The 21,705-nt window shown below is 38.0% G+C and overlaps 1 protein-coding gene across 1 annotated transcript in view; it reads right to left on the reverse strand.

The window, feature by feature from the left end:
* Positions 1-3,111: 3,111 nt before the first annotated feature.
* Positions 3,112-21,705, reverse strand: part of CSRNP3 (cysteine and serine rich nuclear protein 3) — a 77,447-nt gene continuing 58,853 nt past the window's right edge. Inside the window, exons 3-5 of the mRNA XM_068407941.1 lie at positions 13,354-13,613; positions 5,967-6,263; positions 3,112-4,471 (exon numbers count right to left, since the gene is read on the reverse strand). Of these exons, the coding sequence (XP_068264042.1) occupies positions 3,431-4,471; positions 5,967-6,263; positions 13,354-13,613 (1,598 nt within the window). The 3' untranslated portion in view covers positions 3,112-3,430. The remainder of the gene's footprint in view (positions 4,472-5,966; positions 6,264-13,353; positions 13,614-21,705) is intronic.

A 21,705-nucleotide genomic window follows, 5' to 3' on the forward strand; every position in this document is an offset into this window, starting at 1 on the left:
TCAAAATGAAAGGACTGGTTATCAAAATGAATATTAACCAACTGGGAAATGGGACATGTCATATGTTATTATATACTAGCCCAGAAAATAACATTAAAACATTTTCCATCCCATGATTTATTTTTCCTTATATGTAGAGTACTTTTTTCTTCTAAACAAAACATGAAAGTCTAATCAAGGGGTGGGAATCTTGACCCTCACCTGATTTCTACAGCCTGCTCTAGATTTCACAGTTAAATCTAGAGCCTATCTGTTTTGGTCAGGGGTGTGACTATTTTTCTTTCCACTCTAGTCAACTTATAAATGCTAGAAAAGGCCTTAGCTTTGCTATTTGCTGGTATGAAATTGTTTGGGGAGCAAGTTTAGCCTACATTGAAAAAAGAGGCTTCTGGGGTTTTTTTCCTCAGTATGAGTTCGTCTCTGTTAGAAGCTTGTTGATATTATTAGTTTAGCTACCAGGAAATCTCCATGAATTATAAACAGACTTGACTTAGTAACTTGTTGCAAGAACTAAACAAGATTTGTTTACTTTGTATCCCGAGATCAAATCTTGATCACAAAACATCAGATCGGATCAAAATAAAGGTATTACTATCTACATGATCACCAGGTAGCTAAGAATATTTTTTTAAACATAAATCTTTATTCTGCACATTTTACTTTGTGACTCCCAGGAATTAGCTACTTTAAGCAAGGAAAAATAGCATAGCACAAGTTCTTTATATAGTCATTGCCTTCTTTACCCTATCTATTACAAGCTACTGCTTGCTATCCTGTGCTGCAAGCTTTAGAGAATTCAGCTGTATTCACCCGATGCCCCAATGGCATGGAACATACACATTTAAGTAATCAGAAATTTATACAGATGCTAATATTAAGGAGGCCTGGGGTCTGAAGCCCGTTCCAATGGACATATTAAATAACCATCATCTCAGTATTTTAAAGCTAGCTGAGATGTATTTTAGAAAGTTAATCACTTACTGTGCTTGCTAATATTATTAAAGATATTTTTTCATGTGAAAGCACAGGGGCCAAGAAAAAAATTTCTTATTGCTCAGTAAGGAGGTGAATAATGAAACAAAATATTTCATTTAACTTTCCCCTGAGAGAAATACCCTGGTAGTGTGCATGATCCTCCAGTAGCCAACACACTCTGAGGTGAAAAAGCTGTTCCTGATTCACAGCTGCTGTCCCAGCTCAAGTAGAAGGGATTTGTGCTTTTGGTGGTGGTGTTGAGTGAGAGTGCCAGATTTAAGCCTGCTATTAATGCAAGATGCCTATATACACACAGACTTGTTACATTTGCCCATAGAATATCTTGAACAGAATAACATTATTCTTAGATGCACAACTTTATGAACTAACATGTTTCTCTTTAAAAATAAAGATGGGTATTTGCTATGTGGAATTGGAGAATACATGCACTTACCTGGCTACTCCGCCTTTAGAGAAAGAGACCAGAGTGTTCTGTGACTAAGAGGAAGGGAGGCCAAGGAGCTGCTGAGCCAGATAACCAACATAACTGCACTCTCCCAGGAGATGGAATACATTGCAAGTGTGGAATCCAGTCCCTAGAGAACTAGGACCTTTCAGTGCCGTTCATATAAAACATGTAGGACTTTTTGTGGAAACAAGTAAATAAAAAACCTTTCCAGCTACTACATGGAGTAAAAATATTTTGCTAATTTAGCATAAAAATGAGAAATCACTTTGCCCAGATTTCATATAAAAACCACTTACGTCAGCTTATTTTTTTAAAAAGCATATTTTAAATCTGGCAGGTTTTCTACTGGAGTACTGTACATGATGTTTTAAAGAGCTTCTAACCAGAAGAGTCACTGTTACAGAGATAAAATTTACACTGTGTTTACATGCATACTGTTAACCACCTAGATTTGACACAGATAAAAACTAAGATGCTGGTCCTTATTTTGACAAACAAGACAGGTCTACATTTCAACCCACTTGATGTACAATAAATAAAATCTCAGTATTAGAAGAACAAAAATGTTAAAACAGATTTTGAAATCAAAATAAGGCAATGCAGAACTATCAGTGCAGAGAGAAGCAGGTTCCTATACCTCCTTTTCTAGAAGAAAGCAAGGTTGTCTAATAAATTAAAGGTTGAGATGCAGCAGGTATTTTAATTCCCATTTCATTTAAAAACAAATGGAGTACAAAGTAACAGATATCAGCTCTGTTTCCTCACTGAATGTACTAGTTCCTAATAAGACCAAAGGACTCTGTGAATTTGAGATATGATCAGAAGTCCACAAAAGCCAGTCTCATCTTCCATAAAAACTGCTACGTACTTAGGAAATCTAGACACTTCCACATTTTTTTCCGTGCTTCATTTAAACTTTTATCAGCAAGACTCTGCTTTTATAAATTACCTGACATATTCATAAACTGGTTTGGGAAAAACACAGAGGTTTTGGTACAATGAAGTTTAAGATCTTACATACACCTCAGAGTCTGGAGCTATGGCATTTCTCCAAAATAATTCACAGTTCCGCAGTTAATACAGTACTGCAAAATGGCACTAAAGTGCATAAGTATCTGAACGTTTGTTGGGCTAAAAAGGTGCTGTGCAAGCTGAAGCTACTGCTTTGCCATTATATACAAGATCATTTTTCTTTGGGGAGGGGGTACTAGTTCTGGAATGCCACTGATTTTAATTTTAATGGAGGATTGTCTACCTTTCACCTTTCTAAAAGATGTAAATGTCCCCTTTCTGACTCTTCTGTTTGTCAAGAACTGTAAAAGAGAAAACAGTACACTTTAAAAATGCATTTCAAGATAATTTACCAGAAATGGTATTTAAAAAAAAAAAAAGGCAGAATACATGGTACTCCAGACGAAAAGTGGACATGCTCTTTGTAACTAGCTATGGATCTCCTGCTCAAATGAACATGCTGTTCATTTTTATCAAAACATGAGTACTAAACTACCATAAAATAAAATACATACAGTACAGAACAATTAAAACTTTTTTGTACAGTAGTTACTTTTACATTAAACTTACCATCTTTTCAGATATGTTGAAACTTAGGACTCTAAACATGATTATTTCAAAGTATCATTTTTAACAATCTTGCACAGGCCCGACAATCAAAAACACGAAGCTTTGATTCAGATAGCTTAGCAGGTTTCACATACTTTGATAAGTAGGCTACTTTGAAATATGTTGGATGTGTTTTTCACTTACAAGTTTTATTTTTATCAAAAGACAGTTTGATAATTTATATTTAAATCTTTACATGAACTGTTTTTGTGCAATACCACTGCCCGTGTAGCTTGAGAAAACAAAATGTGTCTGGAACATTGGCTGTAGTCCACGTGTTGTCTATCTCTTAAAAAGGTAAGAGTCTAGGAAATCCAATGTGAGTGCATTTTAGTACAGGAAGTCAGTCCTAGAATAATTTTAATATTAAACAGGTACCGTTTCTACCACTGGTGATTTGATGCACTCTTCGTGCAGTCTGCTCTTTTCTGGGAGGTTTAGTGAATTCTCAGCAGGGTGCTCTTGTACATGACTCTCGCCATTCAAAGCTGCAACAAAGCCATCTTGAGAAGGACCTTTCAAGTATGAGTGAAATTCCACTTGAGGGTGACTTGGCCTATGCTCAGTATATAAACTGTTACACGGAGCACTGCTATCACCTTCAGAAGATGAGCAGCAAACAATCACTGAGGGGTTTGCAGAAGGGTAATGAGGGCTGCTAAAAGTTTCCTCTGTTTGCCGCGTGTAGTCAACAAACTGTTCTGAAGTCATGTTGTAAGGCACCAGAGAAAGACTACCGTTCTTGACAGCATCCCTTTCTGAGTAAGTCTCACTGATCTGGTTAGCAGTGCCAGCAACATGGTTCTCTATTTGGTAATACAGATTTGAAGAGTTAGTATAGTATGAGGCATTTTTAGAGTGGTTTTCATGCACAGCAGTTCCATCAGAGTAGCAAAGGACAGAAGGAAGAGGCACCATATCAGCATGGGAGCCCATGCTTTCTACAAAATCATCTGCTTTTTCTTCCTCCTCATCTTCCTCATCTTCCTCTTCCTCTTCATCATCATCTGATTCACTAGGGGCTAAACTCTGTGTGCTAGAATCTGTAACTCCACTACAAAAGCTACTCCCATCTTCCTCTTCCTCCTCTTCCCCTGGGCAGTCCAAGTCCTCAGCTGCCTGAGAATGCATAACTGCAGCCGGAGGTTCGGTTTCAATCTCAAAATTTTCTGCAATTGAATATTCAACTGGATGGGGTCCTGGACTCATAGAACTAGTGTGTGCACTTATCTCACTGTGGCAGCCGTTTAGTGCTGGAACTTGCTGCTCTCTATTTTTCTCCAATTCAAGTTTCATTATCGTGTGCAAAAAGTGAGTCCGTACACGGATCGGATTAAATTCAATTCTACCTGCTGTATTGCTACACCCTTCTTTAGTGCAACCGCATGGAAAAGACATACGATCCACCTTTTAAAAAAAAGAATACAGATTAACAATATGTAGCACAAGCCTGGTGATATGACAGAACCTAGACAGCCTAGAGAAATGAAATCATGAAGTGGGAGTCACCTTGAGAAGTACTTGTAAGAATAGTCGAAGGTAACAACAATGCGGAGGGTTAGCCCTGGCATTTAGCACTACTGCCAGGAACAGGGGTGCAGAGTAGGAAAAATATGTTTCTTTTCCATAGCTGAAAGCATTACACAGTGGAACAAAAAATAGGTAGTTTTTCTATTTATGGACCTGCTACAGCTTTACTTCACTTTGTGCTCAAATCCAGGCAAAAGCATTGCCAGAAAGAGTCGTAAATTTTGGTAAAAATCATGGAAACTAGAAACCTATTGAAACAAAAATGAGTTGTATATAAAAACCTTTATGAAGTTGCCAATGGGGACACCTGACCACAGAAAGCTGGGATAAAAACTCAAGTACATTTTCAAAGATATTCCAGTCAATTGTAGATGCAATCCTGTAAGCTCAACAGACTGTGGGCAGAACTTACATACCTAATAATAGCCATCTTAAACTTCTACAAATGTGACTGAATCCACAAGTTGGATAGTTCAATCAGATAGCTTAAGGTCTATGATTTTCATCTACACTGTAATACCTAAACATCAAATATGATGCAGGGGAGAACCATGTAACACAATCATCTAGTACATCTTCCCCACGTATGAAGATGAAAACAGGAACAGCAAAGAGAATGTATTATTTAAAATAGCAGAAAAAGTTTAGCTTGGATTTAAGAAATGATGAAAAATGCATTCAGGAAGAAATCAACTCAGCTGCATAACAGCAACTCAGGAGAATTAGTGGAAACATCTTTTAGGAAACATTTTGGGACATTTACAGCTCTACATAGGACACTATGCAAATGTACAATAAGAAATACCTTTTCAGTCTGCAGAGGAAAGACTACCTGCTATATTAGCAGATGCATTTTTTTTATTGCCTACATGCAAATTTATCATGCATGCATTTTAACTATCAATCATGCATGTTAAATAACGGATGGTACCACAGAGTTTCATTTACTGTTTCACAGTGAGTTTGGACTATAACGCTCATTTGGACAGTATACGAATTGTCTCTAAAATAAAAGGTAATATCCCTTCTGAAATCTGCAGGCTACTGATTCTTCTGTTGTCTGCATCTGCGTATTTAGATGAAGGCAAAAGAGGAATATGAGGAACAGAGTATTTGTATAAGAACAAAAAAAAAAAACAAAACCAAACCTGAACAATGTATGGGCCTAAACTAATCATGAAACAAAGAAAGATGTTTAAGGAGATTGTATTACACACTATATACTCTTAAATCTGGGCCTTAAAAACTCATTTGAGATCTGCAAGTGTTATCATTCAATAATTAACCTAATTAATTTCCAGTAGTTATAACTTTAACACACCCCCCCTCCTCCCCTTGACAGTTAAATAACAACAATAATATAGACCTTTACCTGACATTTTATGCCTGCAAGACTGCAAGTGCAAGTTTCTGGATCACAGAACACACGGCAGTCACAGCCACAATCCTCTCTGGACAGGCGGATGGCCCGCAGCTCGTGTTTTTCTTCCACATCAATCTTCTTCACTCCAGAAGCTCGCAGCAATGCCCTTCGTTTTTTTGTCGGCAGGGGTTGTAGAAAGAAGTACTCATCTACTTCAGTGTTGTCTAGATCAATATCATCATCAGAAATGTCATCCAGTGTCAGGGTATTAGCTTCTTCAGATTCCACTGTACCATTCTTTGTCATCTGTGGCACAGAACAATTAACACAGTCCTTAAACTATACTCATATATATATATATATAGGTGTCATAGACACAACTATGTGTAATGCATTCTATGTGGAAAAATGCTGCTTGTAAAAATGCCAGTAAGTTCCAGAATATGACTACAGATGGGGTGAAAAGGCAGTTCTTTCACATTTAGCATGTTGTCCGGGTTTTGCAGGGATAAAATTTATAGAATCACTTTTCTGTTACATTTTGTTTCAGTTTGTGGCCAGCTGTGGTACGGTGATCAAGGCCATTAGCAGTGAGAGCCAGGGCAGCTGACCCAGGCTGACCCACAGGTGTATTCTGTAACATTAACATCAGGGTCACTATAAATGGGAAAGCTGCTGGGGAGGGGAGGGACTCTTTGCTCTCTTCTCAACGGTTGTGATCCCTGGAGGAACTTGCCACCACTCTATGGGCTGAGTATAACTTTGTGTCTTTTGTATTAGCACTGATATTGGTTTTCTTATTTTATTAAATCTGTTTAAATTTCAACCCATGAGTGTCCCTCCTTTCCCAATTCCCTTTCTTAGCTGCAGAGGAGTCTTGGGTGATACAACAACTGGTTATTGTTTAGCCCTGGGTATGGGCTAAACAGAGACACATGTGAATTAAATACACATTTTTAGTTTCATGTTTGTCACGAAGCTAATTTTTTTTCTAAATTTCTAACTTCTTATCTGTTCTTTATGTCCTTTATCCTCTGTTGTTGTTTGCCAGATCTCACGCCTTTCTAAAATATTAATCTTTTCTATATTATTTCATAAGATAATTTTTGAGCCCTTAATTAATTCTAGTTCCTGTCTCTGGGCTCTTTGAAATGTTCTTCAATATCCCTTGTGAGATAGTAACTATACTACCAACACTTTCAGATTATGATGTGTCACAGATCTGTAAAATGGTGTATTTTATCTACTATTTGCTATCCTGTTCCTCTTCAGCCTGACAAGTTGTTTGATGTTTGTACAGCTGAGACCACAAAGCAGTATTTCCCCATAATCATTTGGGCAGATGCCTATATTTGCTTCTTGAGTTGACAATTTTAAGACTAGAAGTCACTTAATTTTGCCCCTTTTTACCTACATTACTTCATGTTTCTTTGCAATGTACTTCCTAGCGCTGATGCATATAGCTCTTCTGAAGTTCTTTCTAGTCCTCTTTGGTTCTGAAAATAACCCCTTTAGCTTTGTATTGTCATAGATTTTAGTACTTCACTAACCAGTCCAGATTATTCTTAGGTAATTAATGAATATATAAACTTACAAAAAAGGAAGCAAGTTGTTAACCTGTTATGGAGGATCTTGAGAAAAGTTTTTAGAGGATTTGTGCCCCTTTCCTAGGGATATGAATTTTTGAGCCTCTGTAGATACAAGTATTCTGGCACTACATTATTACTTATCTGCAGTCTAGCTCTCAAACCTTTCAAAAATTATTTCAAAATTAAATGGCCATGAGTATCAAGCACAAACATCCAGCGCCATTTTCATAAGATAGCATACTTCTGTACCATACTCCTGTAACTCATCTCGTATAGCAAGGAGTGTATATATTCAAGCAGAAAAGAAAAAAAAAAAAAATTACTGTTTCATTTTCCCATTTATATTAACAGTTTGTCCTTTCCACAATCTTTTGGATTGTAACTGTCACTTAAGGCATTATTGAATTACTCGATGGTGAACTCCTACTGACTGTTCACTCTTTTTTTTTTGATTGCACTTTTGTGTTTATAACAACTGTCTAAGACCATCACAGAAAAAAAATCCACCTTAATTATTCCTGATGTGTAAAGTCAAGTTAAAAGCAATACTCTTCCCTCTGAAGGAGAATAGTCTCAGTGTCATGACCGGTAGTCCTTACATACAGTGTACGTGTACATATTACACTGCGCAAAGAGAAATTCTCCTCAGATCAGTAATCATCCCTTCTTTGCAATTCAGCACCGTGTATTTAGTCCATGCAGAGGTGTTCCACCACTCCACTTTACAGGCATTATTGTTTCCTTCTCTTTTCAATGTGTTCTCAGTCTTTCTCCGTACTGCAGCCTTTGGAGTTTAGTGCTGTCATTTTATTTCATGTTTCAGTTTACTTACCGTGTCTGTTATCCCTATAACATTCAAATCCCTTTATGTGCATATACTTCTAGCTCTTTCTTCATCTTAAATGCAGGCATTTTCAAAATGTCCTCTCAAACTTCCTTCAGATTGTTTTCTTACTCTATTTTGTATTATTCATTTCACTTTACAGTGGCTAGGAAAAGAGGGGTAACAGCTCCCTAATCAGTTCTGCCTGGCTCTGGGACAATGGGGAGATTTACACCAGATATTTCAACATATTAGGTCAGTAAGTTAGGAAAGACAACATTACAAGTCAGCCTTTTTCTGTATAATCTACAGTGAGAGCCAGCTAAATCCAGGGAGTAATTAAATGCATCTGGAATTGGCTGTCTGAAGCTAGTGGGAGGGAAGACTCCACTGTACATGCAACTCAGTCCGAATGTTCAAATCCAGCATGGCATCCTTGAATTTTTTTTTTATATTTTTCATTTTTCTGTTAGCTAGGTACAACTAAGTACAGTGTATTATGTTTCTTTGTTTTTTTTTTAATATAATAGGAGAATTACCTGCCTAAGAATTCCGATTTTTCTAGTTTTAAATACACAAGGCTCAAATCACTCCTTAAGCAGATCACTGTTATTTAATTGCCTATCAGAATTTAAGTTTGAAACTGGGGAAGGAGAAGAATTCTAATCCCCGCTTCTGTCATTATTTTAGTATTTTATTCAATTACTATTTAATAAAAATTAAGCTTCAGAGCTCTTACCCAGGAGGTGAATGCTGTAACTGCTCATCTTACAAAGGCACCTACGGAACCATACCAAACCTGGCATGTATTTCTCCTCCTCCTCCTGCAAATCTTAACTGCTTCGCTACACAGTGGCAGAGCACTAAGGAATGGACTCCGGTCACGTGCTGAAGCCTGTGTGCACCCAGCAGGCTGCACAGCCAAATGCCTGGGCATCCAGTGGCATTAGACAGCAGTTTGCCACTTCAAAGCACCTTAGCTCCTGACTCCTTTGCGGGATGACTTCCTTGTTGTCTCCTCTGATTTTTTTTTTTCAATTTTGTCACACAAAGAACAAATGAAGTAATGAAATGAAAGATCTGAACGTTTCTCAAACAGTAGCTGGGTAACTACAAAGGGATAAATATGCTTCTCAAATACATTTTCCAATACAGAGCTTCAGGGGAACATTAAGTTCTCTTAACTGTCATAATATTGCTCATCTGAATTAAATGTGCTACATAGATGGGTAAAATTTCTCTCATAAAGCTAAAGGTTAATGTCATAACAACAGAACAAGGCAGGGGCAATGAATATGTGAAGCCTTTGGGTGAAATTCACTTCAACTCTGTAAAACGTGAAAAATTTAGCTTAGACACCTTTGCCTGCCCTAGCTGGAAATTATCCCTTGCCATTTCCCACAAAGGAAACAGACTGTGTCCACAGACCCAGCAGCCTTAACATCACACTAGGGTCATGCTAATCATTTTAATAGATCTTAATTTGAGAGGGCATTATGAGTAAGCAATAAGGACTATTCCAGCTAATTCGTTGTGCTTACTCATAGTGTTTTCTCAAATGACAATGTATTAAAGTAAAGCCTCCCTTGTACCTTCCATCTTGACAAGATGGCTTTTATGTCCGGATTGCCATTAGAATTTCCACACTGCTGCTAACAAGTGTTTATGCCACTGCCAGCAGTGCTTACACCAAAGTGCTGGTGCTAAATGGCTAAAGTGACTTGAAGATGATTTTTAAAGTCTTTATCTGCTTTTAATTAAGAGAAGTTTCTTATTTGGCTCTTCACTTTTAGCAAGTAAAATAATAAACAGTACCTAATATTATGGAGACTCAATTCCAATATATTCCTGTCTTTCTTTTTTTTTAACAAATTCTACAAGAGAGAATACTTTCTACCTACAGGTTTGCATATTTTAATCCAATGCAAAAAATTAAAAAACGTCTGAAATTAAAAACCACATGGAAAATGTTACTTTCTGTTTGCATAATGGTTTTCAAACAGAAAAATCTTTTTAAGCAAACTCTGCCCTGCTTCATTTTCTCATTTTCTTCATTTTTTTGTGTAGATTTACAGTGATTTTGATGCAAATCCTGATTAGCACATTTTCATTAAAGATCATAATTGCTGGTATGGTCACCTTAGAATGCTAGTGTTTCCTTTTTGTGTTCACTTAGAAACCATGTGAATGACCAAGCAGCTCTTCCATCTCTGTAATGGGAAATGAGCAAGGCCCAGTTGTCTTAAGCAAATAAAACATGCTCAGTGCTTTACAGTGACTCTTCACTAATTCAGTGAGTCCTGGATTTGCTTTTGGAGGGGGAGTGATTTTTATTTTATTCTTTCACCCCAAGTGTATAATCCAGGGATGCAACTAAGCTGAGTTTAGCAGACTAGTTCAAAAGGAAGTTTTCTGTTCCCTATGTTTTTATACATGCTCTAGAGTGAAGAGAAACATTTTACTCCAGTAAAAGATTTAACGCTAGTAAGATGTTACCATTTTTAAGCCACTCTCAGGATTCTGAAGACCTAACCACCATTTCTTAATATTTGAACAGAAACTCTGGAGGCAGCTTACCAGTCTCAGAACACGCTAGTAAACTATTCCCACATCAGCTGCTGAGGATCAATGAAAAAAGAATCCCACCACTGCTGAATTACGTGTAGGGGAAAGGACTTTTCCATTTGGTAAAGGAAACAATGAAAATTAGGACAGAGGGAGGAACGCAAATCAAGCTTTCCTTATTCACTGAATCCTTAGGAAGAGATTTTGCAGGACCTCAACAGTCACAGTAAAGATTATCATCCACTCAAACAAGTGACCAGGGAGATAGAAGAACATACAGTATTTGGAAGAGGAGCAGAAAGTAGAGTCTATGTCCCAAAAAAAGAGTGGGCTCGAGTGAAGTAAGTTTAATGAAGAAAGGTGATCCATCCCAGCCAAGAGGAGAATTATAAAAGCAGAAAGAGCCAAGCTCTGCTCCATACAGATGAAGGCTAAAAGGCCTCCTCCAATCTTTAGAGCTAAATAGGATCCATGATTTTTCTTGATTTACTTTCTAGCTATAAAAAGAAAAGTGAAATATTTGCATGCCTGATTATTCTTTACTCACTCCAGTGGGGATTCCTCTCTTTGAGCTGATTCCTGCAAGTCAGCCAAGGGATCTACACAGAGTCATTGGTTACTGTCCTGGTTTCATGGGATAAAATTTATAGAATCAAGTTTCTGTTAGATTTTTGTTTCAGTTTGTGGCCAGCCATGGTGATCAGGGCCATTATCAGCTAAACCCAGGGCAGCTGACCCAGGCTGGCCCACAGGTATATTATGTAACATTAACATCAGGTTCACTACAAAAAGGAAAGCTGCTGGGGAGAGGTGGGGCTGTTTTTGCTCTCCTCTCTTCTGGCCTTCCTCTTTCTCATTCCCAACAATTGGTATTCCTGGAACAACCTGCTGCAACTCTGTAGCTAAGTATAATTTTGTGTGTTTTGTATTATCATTGATATTGGTTTCTTTATTTTACTAAATCTGTTTAACCCACGAGTCTCCCTCCTTTTCCCAACTCCCTTCCTCGGTGAGGGAAGGGACATTCAGTGAGAAAAACTGTTACTGTTTAGCCCTGGGTGCGGGCTAAACGAAGACAGTTACACTGACACAGTTCACACTTAATGCTCTGAAGATCCTGTGATGCCAGATGTTTAGAGGTATAATCTCTATCTAGTGGTAGGTCACTAACACTCTAGCCTTTGGTTTCCAACCTGTCCAAATATCCGTCTTTAATTTGCCTTTGTCCCAAGAGATTTTATGTTAGTTTGTTTTCATTATGACGGTTCAAATTTTATGAACTATTTAAGAATCTATTCAGCTATTCAAACAAAAAAACAATTAGGAGACTGAAAAAAGTAATTACAATAGTAAGGGTCATCTACATTTCTTCAGGAGTTCAGATGTAGAACTCATGAACAAAGTTCATACTATGGGAAAAATGCTGGAAGGCATTTGTTAAACTTGGAGGGTGCCACTTTGCTCTGGACAACTGTAGCAGTATCTGAAACACAGATATATCACAAAAGAAGGGGCCATGGAGCACAGCAGTTCGGTTACAATTCTAAATATTGTTCACTTTTAATTACTGGATTCATCTGAAAAAGAGCCCAAAATACATATAATACAAGCCACTATACAGGAAGTGCTTCATCCACTACAAAAAGTAACAAAACCAGAAGTTTTGCCACCAGTTTTAAAGAGGCAGAAGGGACATTTCCAAGAACACAATCCCCTTCTCTATTCTCCTCTACGCAAATACAGAATTTCTTTGCTCTCCTCTGCTATATTTAAAAAGACAGCTTCAAAACTGTATCCAAGATTTGTTCTGACTAGCTCAACTGATACAGCCGGTTAATTTGTCTGACACATTTCTTCTTTAGCACAGACATCCTTTGGTGAAATATTAAAGATGCACTATCATATAAATTGGTACACAGAAAAAAAAAAGAAAACATTTTTAGTATTACTGTTTCTTACTTTTTGCCAAATTTGCTCAAGTTGACCAAGAAAAGAAACTGTTTCACGTTCTGTACTTTGGCTGTTACCATTCCCTTGTCTAACAGGGCACTGTGCAAGGGCTCTGAAGACTCATTCTCTTCCCGGCACTTCCAGACTTCTGCTGGACACCCTGTTCAAGGCTAACTTCCACCACTCTCTCCCTTTGTTTTCCTCTCTGTAGAAAACAGGGAGTAAACAACCACCTTCCTGTAAAGCACTTTGAGGTACATATCAATAAGAGCTACAGCAGCACTTGGTAACAGCGAACAAAAATATGTCTTCAGGAAAACAAAAAAAAAAAAAGAAAAATGCCATTGTTTTGATTGAAAATGGGGTTGGTAGAAAGGAAATGGTTTTGATTAACACACACACATTGGCCCATATAACGCTGCTCATTTAAATAAATAAGGCAGGGATCAAAGTCTTGAAAACTTTTTACCTTCAATTTTAGAGAATTGAGTTTTTCCTCCCTTAGATGCTCTCTTAACATCTCTCGGTGAAGCCTCTCCTGCTCCATCGCAAACTCTCCAAGAGTGTACTGGCGCACACTGTTGTGGCGAGTAGACATTCCCAGTGTGCTTCCCCCTTGGCTGGGAACGCTGGTGAAGCCTTGCCTTCTCGTGAAGTAATACACAGTAACACAGTTAAAATGGACATTTTTTGTTCTCTTCCGCTTCTCTCTCTTCAGGATTGAAGAAGCTAGAACAGATGCAGATGACAATATGAATGATAACTTTCAGTCATATAGCAAATTCATCACTTTTGTGTAGTTCCATTTACCTTAACGATACCTATGTAACCACCAAAGTTTAGAGGTGTGCAGTCTGAATGAGGAGATAACATTACAAATATTTACCGTATATGCAAACCTAGAAGCCATTACAAACCCCTACAATCACAAACACTATTGTCTAATTTAGAAGAGAAATTCTTGTCCAGGACAGTTGTGTTTTCCCATAACATTATAAAAACGTTTTATCCTTTTATCAAGGAAGCAAATAAATCCCAGCAAAAGGAACCTCTTTCACAGCGTCACCTCAAAGACAGTGATCCACTGACTTGCTCCTCTTCTTCAAAACCCTGCAAACAAAAGTGTTGCATATGACAGCAGTGAGGAGAACAGCAGAGCCATGTCTCTCACAGGCCTATGTACACTGTTACTGTGCTGTCAGCAAGGCTTAGCCATAGAGATCTGTAACTACATCTTTAAAGCATGGGGTCACATTGGCAGAAAAGATTCCTATCATCTCTTATAATCTAAAATGTGAGAAATTAGTGTTAGAAAAACTATAAAGGCAATATGTTTAGTGTTTCAGACTGTCTCAGAAATTCGTATCATCATCTCAGAATAATACAGGAATAATGCTCATTAACAATCAGAACCAATTCCTTTCTCTACCTTCATCCTTCTTTCTGCTGCTATCCACTGAATATATGTGGGTGTGTAAATATATTCTAATGTGTAGAATTTTGACAAAAAATTAAATCTAGTCTTTTTTAATTCTTTTCTGATTCCACTCACACTCGTGTGTTTTTCTTACACACATATGCAGTATCATATGAAATGGACTTGTTTAAAAACAAATGCCAAATTTTAACTGTTAAATATTGTTCTTCTTCCTACATTTAGTAACTCCTTCCAATGATACTGATCTATTGTTTCTCACTGGTAACAATGGTGAGCCTTTAGAGAAAAAAAAAAAAAAAAAAAAGACACAAATGTTAGAGAAAGACAAGAGATGCTCCTTGATTTTTAAGATGAGCAGCCTGATTTATTTGATTTATTGCAAAATGGCAATATGATGTTGAGAATGTAGATAATAAGTCATTGCTTTGCAATTTACAGGCAACAACTGGGCAGGTGTGAATGAGGGACCTAACTGCCAGAATTCACGCAGTAAAATGATTTAAAAGGTGCCTGACCACTCTTGAAAGACTTGGAACCATTCTGTAAGAGCAGTAAGAGCAACATGGTGTATGCCGCTCATCTAAAATTGCACCGTCTCTAGAGACTGGAAGCACTTGGCCTTCAGCCTTGGCTTCGTAACAGGTCTGGTTTATTGTCACAGTTAAAACATAGTTCATTCTCTAACATTATTATGTAGTGAAATATTAATCACCACAAATGTAAAAACCCCAAACTTTTACATGAAGTACTTCAGTCCAAAAAATAGCACAATCTACCTAACTACATGACAAAAAAAGTATATTAGAAAATACAATCCTGTAACCAAATTACAGGCAGTATGTGCTGCTGACGTAATCATAAAACTATTTGGGGCTCAGTAAAACATTGAAATAGTATTGTTTTTCCTGAATAGTGATAAGCAGCTAAAAGTACGGTTTGTTGTATAAATAACATGCACTTCTTCATCTATGCTGCAGGTTATGTTAGATTATAAATATAAAACATGTAAATAAGCTCAGGTCCTATATTACATGAGCACTTACACGCCCTCAGTGAGGGGCGTTCCGAAAAAGGTGTAGGAGGTACACAGAGGAATCAAAGGACAAATTCTGTTACATTAGGCATGTTTAAACTTACACCCATGTTTAAGCAAATCTCATATCAACAGAGCCTGTCAGAAATATTTATAGGAAGCTTTTAGTGGGGGAAGAAGGTTATTTTGTTAGGAGAGACTAGTTGATAGGGGTGTGTCGATTTTGTATGATATTAAATATTGTTTTAATGTACTGTTCTTTTTCATATATGCCGCAGTTTTGAAACAAAACTGTCTTTAATAAACCAAATTTTTAGAGTTTGGAAGATGGGGTAATGTTGATATTGTGACATTCTTTTGATTTAGCATGAAAGCAAATACTCCGAGTCAGAACCTTCACTGCCTATATGCCCTTACACGCAGGAAAGTGCACACTAAACAATCCTGCTCCGGCTGAAGGAGGTATCTAAACCATTCTGGGACGGATCCAATTTCTGACATAACAGTACTGATGTTATTTGGATGTCAACTGGATCTTACCTCTATTTCGGAAGAAATATTGACAGCTACTGAAGGACAAGCAGCTTTTTTACCAAGTAAAAGAACCAGCCACAAATGGAATGAGAGATAAAACTATAGTAAAATAGTAAAACTATAGTAAAAAGGAAAGAAAAGATAGAAGGTTAATCTTAAAAATATGTATATACTTCATGAGGAAACAGAAGGTAATTGCACCTGTAAATTGCACAAGCTAGCGAATGCCTTTGAATCTTCATCTGTTAACTTCAGTATCTACCACATAACGTCTACATTTACAGTAATTTATTTTAGACCTTAGCTGTGGAACTCCTGACATGGCTGCTTACTGGCAGGAATACCAAATGCTGCAATAAAAATGCTTCCATTTTTTTAAGTCCGTCAATCTCTTTATGGAAGTTGAATCACACTACTTTCTATACATAAAGAAACCAACCTTAAGTTTTATTCACATGCTACACACTAATATTATTAGTTAAATGAAGCCAGGTAGAAGACTGATCTAACTACTTCCAGCTGAAAAGAAGAATGTCATCTATGATAAAAACTAGATTACATGAATGAGCTTTTCCACTATGTGGATTTTTGGGGAGGGTTGGGGGTGCCCCTGTGTGTGCTGTTAAAATTTAGAACGTGAATTTCATACACTGCTCTACGTTTATGCCTGCAGGTTTGGTTGGCAGGCTCTCTCAGTAAGACTGTAGTTGTCATGAGCTGTCTTAAAAAGCCCATTAATGCATTTCTTCAACTTTTCGATCATTCTTAGCACTTTTAATAATTAAATTATCAGTGCCACACCATCAGAGTCGTTTGTTTGTTTTAATATATCACTGACAAAAACTGCATTAAAATAGAATTAAGCTGAACTTCAAGAAAATGCTGGCATACTGTAATTCCAACACCGCCAGCACTATAAATCCAGCACTATGTAACTGTATTGAAGACAGCGTGAGAGCTGACGTGCATTTGTTGTAAATGTCATTAAAGTTCATGGCTGTATTTATTAACGTTATAGTTCCTAGTCAGACAAATTATATAATAATCTGTGTAAGTAAACAAGCACGTAAACATTCAGAGCCCTCAGATTCCACGCGATTATTTTTTTCTGAAACACATCCTATCTTTTGGGTTTGCTTCTGTCTCACCCAAGAGCTCACTGAAGGGAAGAGCTAGGGCTCCGTGAATAACTACAGTCATCTCTTCTATGTTACCACTAGGAAGCAGTCAGAATATATTCATACTTATGAGAATGTTGTTCACAAGAACAGATCAGACAGGAACTGCAAAAGATTACAGGATTTTATTTGATTTCCCAAAAGCAGAGATTAGAGATGTCAGTAAGGGGACTGGAGAATTGCGACCACCTCAGTAACCAAGGACACGAAAGGAAACACAGTCAGCACTGCAAAGGCACTATGTTCTTGCTCTACTATAGCTCCTAAAATCTCTGAGCAGAGGGCTGCCTTAATGACACATCAAAAAAATTATTATTAGATATTGAATGGAAATGTTGAACATTTTCCAACATCAGGGACAAAGTGCTCTATAACTCATTCAGTCCTTTTGCTTCAAGTCAACCAGAACTCAGATTCTCAGATCATCTTATCAAGAGTCAGGGGCATATGTTATTTTGCATGCACTGTACCTTTAATAGTACATTCGAATCAGTTCTAATTACTGCTAAGGACACTGCTTAACTCAAGACAGAGCAGAAGGACATACAAAATACATATTTTCTGATATATCGGAAAGCATGAACATATGCCCAGACAGAATTTACTGACATTAATCAATTAGTAAACTCATTTCAGAATGAGGGACACAGGTTGTGCAAGGCTTGCATGCCTCTCTGGAGTCAGTTTCAAAAGTTTTGCAGGGAAACAAAAGCTTGTAACCTAAAAATTTATCCATAGAGAGTGTAAACACCACACTTTTCCAGAAGAGATCCAGTAACGGCTTCCTTGCTTGGCCAGTCTCAAAAAAATATTTACAAGCCATCTGCCTGTGCAACAAGCTGTATCAGCAGATGCCAGTATCACCTGTTCTGCGCAGAAAGGGTGATACTGACTCCAGGCAGAGCCTGCTAGGCAGGGGTGTGCTGCTTCGGCGGCTGCTGGACACACACTATCAATAGGAACTAGAAGGTGATTTTTGAAAATGAACGCCACCACGTTGGGTCTAGTAGCCCATGGCGAGTGAGGATGCCACAGGGAACAGGAATATTCATCATCACCTAAACCTGTCCTATAGATCACACATGATCTTTAACACATTTATATACTACAAGTCTGATACGTTCCATGGAAGGAAAAAAATACTCCATTCTCATGTATTTAGACAATTAATATAATTTTTAGTTCCATGTTTCAAGATGGAATTAAATATTTTTGACAGATACGTAAGTACTGTAATGCATAAAATATATCTGTTATCAGAGGGAAAGATGATACTGTTAAGAAAGTAATTACCACTACAGAACTCTCTCTCAGGTCACTATGTCTGAACAGGGTCTTTGGACACAGGTATCTTCAAACAGGACTGTCAGAATTCCTCATCTGAAATAATATCAACTTGCTGAAATTTTGGTTTTTGGCATTTGACATTTGAGTGGCTCAGTTTCTGGGTTTAGCAGAGCAGAGCCCAAGTTAATGCTTGCAAGTGGCTGCCGCCTTGTGGAGTCAAGCCAGGCCTCGCAGGCTTGTCAGCTCCTTGCCATGCAAAAGCAGGTGCTGCCGATTCAGGGCTGTATCTGGACACAGCACAGCCCCACCATGCAGCACTCGACCCGAGCTAACAGCCACAGCACAGGTCAGCTGCACCACAGACCATTTATGGCAAAACTGGCAATTGTCTGTAAACAGAAGCCCAAAAGAATTAAAGGAAAACTTTTAATAGCAAACAATTGTTTAACCCAAGCATGGTTAACACATCCTGGAAACACAACCTGCTCTTTGTGCTTACCCTTTTGCTAGTGTTGTTCATGATGTGCCTGCACACGCACACAGTAGGATGCATTTATTCATCTTTTTCTCAGTTATTAACCTCTCTCCCTCGTAACAATTCTCTTTATCCACAGCAGTTATAATTTATTTCATGACTACATATGATATTTCTGCCATTTCTCTTTATGCACCATTCCTGGATATGCACTTCTCTGGCTATTGAACATATGAGGGATCTCTAAGGTTTCCCAAATTTAAGAACACCTATATGGTGAGCCAGAGACCTGCGGAATGGCGCAATGCCTGAACGCTAGATACCAAGTTTTTTTATTATAGCCTTTCAGTTTTCAATATTCCAGTAAGGTCCTTTTTCAGTCATTGACTGCCGTACGGAATGGAGATAACTGTTCAGCAGTCATGCAAGAAATTGAGATTTCAGTGATTTATTCATAAGGCTGCACATCGACATGAAACAAGCTTTGTCTAATTCAAGACAACTTTTTTCTACACATTACCGCCCCCCCTCCCCCAGCCACCACTCCTCCAAATTACACAGGTTAAGGCCTGGCTCAGTAAGACGGTCTCACCTGGCCTGTGGTTTACTAGACACTGGGAGATCAACTGTCAAAAGATTAAAAATAGAATAAACACACAAACTAATTATGATTGTTTTCATAGGTTGTAAATTACACACATAGTTGAGGACCATCTCCTACATTGGGACACTAAGTCACAACTTTTATTACCATCATTTTTATCAAAATGGTTGCAATTTAAAATGGTAACATTTTATCTATCAAAACAAAAAGTACAATTTTTATCGCCCAGTGGCTAACAGTAATGGCATACAAGATGGTTTATGGATCCTTTTCCAGAAAGACTAAGTGTTCCTTAGACTTTTTTTTTTTTAAGCTTAGAGGTACTTCATCAAGTGCATCAAATGGATTTTTCCAGACACAGTGTCCCCCGTATGTCTGCATGAAACAGCAGTCCCCACTAATTCATTTTTCAAAGATACTCTAAAAATAAAACTTTCAAGTCAAAACTGAAGAAAGTACCAATGTAAAAAAAAATACAGCTACCATGAAAATAACAATAGCCATAAAAAATAAAACTGTTCCATAAAATAACTTCCATGGCTGCTGTTCTTTCTCGCCTAGGCTGCTAGGTGCACAAATCTCCGTCACAATGACGATTAATGGGAGGAGGGCAAATATTATGAATAGCAGTTTGACAATAAAACTTCCTTGTCAGATTCGTCCTGGATAAAGTATGTTGTACAAAGCATCGATCTGTGCTGGAGTTCTGTCACCAAACATAGCAAGTGAGGAAATGCTTTTTGGGTTTGGAAAGAGCTTCCTCGACAAAGAAGGTAAGAAAAATGAGAGCCATTCAAGTCATGTGAGGTTAGAGAATGAAGAAGGGCCTTTGGGCATCAGCAGTTAATAAAAGAGAATGAAGCAATTTATATGGCAGAAAAGTCTAGAGGAACGCGTGACTAGACAAGGGTGAAGAAAGACGTAGCAATATACAGATCTGTAACAAATCAGTGTCAATATTTTCATAATATATATTAATGTAATTAGAACACTATGGTCAGAGACTGTCTCCTTAGTGTTGTAGTTACATGGAACAAACCACCAAGTCCTGCTGCTAAATTAGTTTCAAGTAATGGTTGCGATCCTTATTCCTACCAACAGGCTCATAATTATAGGATTTTTTGCACTTATCCTCTGTATTGCAAATAAAATTTATTTTTCATTTTATCTATTATTGGGAGACTGAAGAATTTTATCACTAGCTCGTTTTCCACAGGTTATTCAAAGACATGTATCAGCACCCCTCTAACTTCGGAAATGGTGCGCCCTTCTTTTCTCTCCCTACCCTACACCAAGGTATTTTCAAAGCATGGAGGGGAAAGCTAGAAGCAGAGGAGATTCCTACTGACCTCTGCACGTGGGGGTAAGCTGTTTATCTGCCAGCCCTTCCCACCCACAGGAATCAACCACGTGAGGAAGTCCCCAGCCCAGAGAGGCCAGGGGGAAGACACTGGCAGGTGCCACCGGCACCCAACATCCCCAGCCTCTGCCTCCTCCCAAACCTGGTATAAAGTTCTGCAGCTGCAGATGCCCCTTCCTTCTCCACCTCAAGCTGTATTTTCTGCTCTCTCTCCTGAGAGTAACCATTATTTACCTATTTGTGAATTTTTGAAAAATGAAAGACACAACCCCCCCCAACTCTTTCACATTTGAAAAATTCAAGCTTTATCGTATTTATTCATAATAGATTTCTTATGTCTTCGTAACAGATGTCATCATGGGCCCCTCCAACTATCCAACTCCCAAATCCTAAGAAAAGTAATTTTCCAAAGGAGAAAATGAATATTTACACTAGCAGTCCAGAGTATCCTTATGAGAAACATCCGTGTCTCATTTGCATATGAATAAATTATAACGGATGAAATAGGCAAGCAACAGTACTAATGTGCTGGCAGACTGAAACCAAGTTTTCCTGAACTGCTCTCACATACATATAATGCACTATACAGCTGCACTTTTCATTCGCCTTTGAACATCCTCATTTTGTTCTCGGGGCGGCGGAGCTACAGCAGTGTGAAACCAGTGAAAGATGGAGCGTTTCCTTCTGTGCATTTAGCGGCCAGGACAGAACCTAACCCCCCCACCTGGGAAGAGACCCCCCTGTGGCTGGATTCATCTGTGAAATGCAAAGCCTGCTTCCTAGTTTTACAAAACCCTGATAGGAATGACATCTTGAGCCCATCACGTTTTTCAGACATTTTTTACTGATAAAACCGTTAGTTCTTTGATTATGAAATAATCTCAGTTCTGGCTGAACTCCAAGACATAAGCA

This window comes from Nyctibius grandis, chromosome 9 (assembly GCF_013368605.1).
Source record: "Nyctibius grandis isolate bNycGra1 chromosome 9, bNycGra1.pri, whole genome shotgun sequence".
Classification (NCBI taxonomy): domain Eukaryota; kingdom Metazoa; phylum Chordata; class Aves; order Nyctibiiformes; family Nyctibiidae; genus Nyctibius; species Nyctibius grandis.